The sequence below is a fragment of the Nicotiana tomentosiformis genome, chromosome 5 (genome assembly GCF_000390325.3).
Source record: "Nicotiana tomentosiformis chromosome 5, ASM39032v3, whole genome shotgun sequence".
NCBI lineage: Eukaryota > Viridiplantae > Streptophyta > Magnoliopsida > Solanales > Solanaceae > Nicotiana > Nicotiana tomentosiformis.
Genome location: NC_090816.1, coordinates 40,478,882 through 40,481,995, shown reverse-complemented (window position 1 = coordinate 40,481,995; position 3,114 = coordinate 40,478,882). Strand labels below are relative to the sequence as shown.

The following is a 3,114-nucleotide window of genomic DNA, read 5'->3' as shown; positions in this document are numbered from 1 at the left end:
TATATGCCATACCATATGTTGTATAAGGTATATGAAAGAAAAAGAAAAAAAGAACAAAAACGTCTCATAAGTTTGTTTACTTTTAAAACAGATAACAATTGAATTTATACGCGGTTTTAAAGATATGTGGATTGATTCAACACAAATGATCAAGAATATTAGATAAATGAGTTAAAGACACGATGAATAATCAAACCAGTCGTAACGTTATGGCCTAACTCGAACTTGGATTGGCAATAGTTTCTGCCCTCGGTTGGATCCTAGGTTCGAAGCCAATTAAGAACAAAGAACAAAAGTAAAGTAAAGACTTTGCTATAGCTAGAAAGCAGAGAAATAAGTTTGTATGAATGTGTCCTATTGAAATAAAAGCTTTCCTTTTATATAGTAGGAGAGTTTCACCCCTAGTTCAAGTCTAAAAAAAAGGTAAAAATCTTTCTTTCTCGTTAATTACTGATCCGTTACCGACATTGGGCGAGATTTGCGCCGTGGTATCCGGTTGGACATGGATATCATGGCCCTCCGTTAGTTGTGTGCAACCGTTCATGCGCTTCCCGAAGTCTCAGAACCCATCTCAGGTCCGGGGTGCGTCGTTTTATCAAGTCCGATGGCGAGGATTTTGTTCGGGCCTTGGTACAAGAAGTTCTCAGCTTCAACTCCGATCCCGTGTAATCATACCCTTGCTTCGTTTGACCCACCGGGAAATCGGGGTATATGTTATCCCCGGTTTCACCCGTATACAAAGTTATACAGTAATTAATTTTTCTTATACCTCTAGCCAAACTTCATATTATCTGATACAATTTTATACTTATCTATTGTTTCAATCCTTCTAATCAAATCGCTCTAAAATCACCAGTATGGGCTGATTAAATTAAGCATAAAATGCGTGACACATTTTCGTTTGGCCAATTGGCCTACTTGACCTAACCAGTTGCTATCAAGAGGTGGCAATATCCCTTTTGTGACAATCACAATGACGTGACAATTAAGACAATTGGCAAGCAGTTGAGCACTAAACAACCAAGAATATTAATTAATTAACAATATCTCAAACACATATGTTTAACGAATGTCATCAAAGGAATATAGAATCAAATTCCAAAATACAAATCGCACCCTCTTTTACATCATCAAGAAATTTGGAAAAGCCAACAAGGATATTTATAAACATAACGTTACAACGAATAAACGTAAATCCACACAGAGGGAATTAAGCTGGCGTCACTCGTTAAAAACAAGCATCCAAGACACAGCAGCAACACAAGGCAGCACAACTGCAACAAACGCACAAAAAAAGTTAGCACTACATTACAAGCTGTGCGAAGAAAAAAGCTAATCAATCAGAATTAAGAGAGAAAGGAAAGAGAGACTTAAGAAATAAGCTTTCCCCTGGGCTTTAATAGTTGAAAATGACATAATACTAATAATTCTGCTTTCCCTCTGGCTAAAGCTCTATTACTTTAATCGCCCGTGAAAATCAACTTGGTGCATAATATAAAGATCTTTTGATTCAAGATAGGGTTGTTGACATGAAAAGAGAATATGAATCATTTCTTATCTTCTTCCTTTGACCTCATTGTGGAAAAGCCTTCTTGCAAAAGAAAGGACTATAGATTGAGCAATTTCGAGGAAAATGATCTATGGTTAGTTGCAATTTGAATAGATAGAAATCATTTGATAAAAATATTTTGTGTCTAATTTACTAATTGAGGGGAAGCTTTGGAACAACGGTCAAATTATCTCCATGTCTCCACATGTTCGAGTCATAGAATCGCATAAGGGTAAACTGCCTATATTATCTCTTCTTGGGATGCGGCCCTATAAGTCACGTGTTTGAATTGTAAAATCAGCCATTAATACATGCATAAGGGTAAGCTGCCTCCGACACATCCCTTAGGGTGCGGCCCGTGAAAGCGAGATGCTTTATCCACCAGATTACCCTTTTCCTAATTTACTAATCATTTGTATTTTATTTAACAATCTTCTGTGAAAAAAGGCGCATAACTAAAAAGAACATTTGTAATGGACATTAAACAATTAATCTTCCCGACAATTCAAAAACTTTTGTATCACATAACCCAATTATTCACATTATGGAAAAATTAAGCACATGCAAAAGATGATTTTATCTTGACTCCTCTACAAGGGTTTTCTTCTTTAAATTTATTCAACTTTAAGGTATCCTTAATTATTTATTTATGAGTATTGGAAACCAAACAAATTTCATTAACGGATACAAGATAAAAACAGAAAAATAAAATTGGGGGGGGGGGGGGGGGGGTTTAGAGAAAACTAACCAGCCTTTCCAGAAGCCATCACCTCTGGATTGAGTAGTGACAGGAACAGAGGAATCACCTTCAACATCTCTGGTTGGATAACCAGCCGGTGGTGGTGGAGCCACTAAAGCACCTCCCTGTGGTTGCTGCTGTTGAGGGTACGTGGTTGCTGCAAATATCCAAAAAGAAAATATATTATAATCTTCATCAAACAAACATATATAAGAACATAAATTATATTATAGGGGAAAATTAAGCGCACCTTGAGCCTGGTTTTGGTTGTAGCTATTCATGTTGAAAAGATGAAGATAAGAACAAGCTAAAGATCAATTGAAGATATGATAATTCTTCTTAATTGGAAAAGATGTAAACTGCTACTGTATATAGCTATAGGAGATACTTTTTTTGATATTTTGTGTGTCTGTGTCTGTGTCCGTGTGTCTATATATAGTTGTTGGGATTGGGGAGTTTTTTGTTTCCGGGGGGTTTGGGGGTGGCGTGGGGAAGGAACTAGCTAGGAAGAATAGGAGGAAGTATACAAGTGGAGTTGTTGAAGAGAATAAAGACAGGACACGTAAGGCGTGGCTCATTTCTTTTAATATTTTAAAAGGCATTGCTCATGTGGTAAGGCTTTATAAAAGTTACATTTATTTTTGTCGTCTATTTATTTAACAAGTTGTTTACTTAATTATTACCTACTTTATGGGGTATACGAAATATATAAAAGAAGTCTTTTCAGTTAGAACAATTAATCCTCTCTTGAATAAACTGTTTTATTCAACCATAAACTACACGTAAAAGAGAATTAAGTGAGATAGAAATCAGTTTTTACAATATC

At 35.9% G+C, this 3,114-nt stretch overlaps 1 protein-coding gene across 1 annotated transcript; it reads right to left on the bottom strand.

Moving 5' to 3' along the window:
- Positions 1 to 1,005: 1,005 nt before the first annotated feature.
- Positions 1,006 to 2,876, bottom strand: LOC104118435 (protein CYSTEINE-RICH TRANSMEMBRANE MODULE 4-like). The gene is made up of 3 exons (XM_009629664.4): positions 2,539 to 2,876; positions 2,298 to 2,445; positions 1,006 to 1,274 (listed from the first exon to the last, which is right to left on the bottom strand). Exons 1-3 carry the CDS (start codon positions 2,567 to 2,569, stop codon positions 1,229 to 1,231), a joined length of 225 nt encoding a protein of 74 aa, XP_009627959.1. The 5' UTR covers positions 2,570 to 2,876; the 3' UTR covers positions 1,006 to 1,228.
- Positions 2,877 to 3,114: the final 238 nt, after the last annotated feature.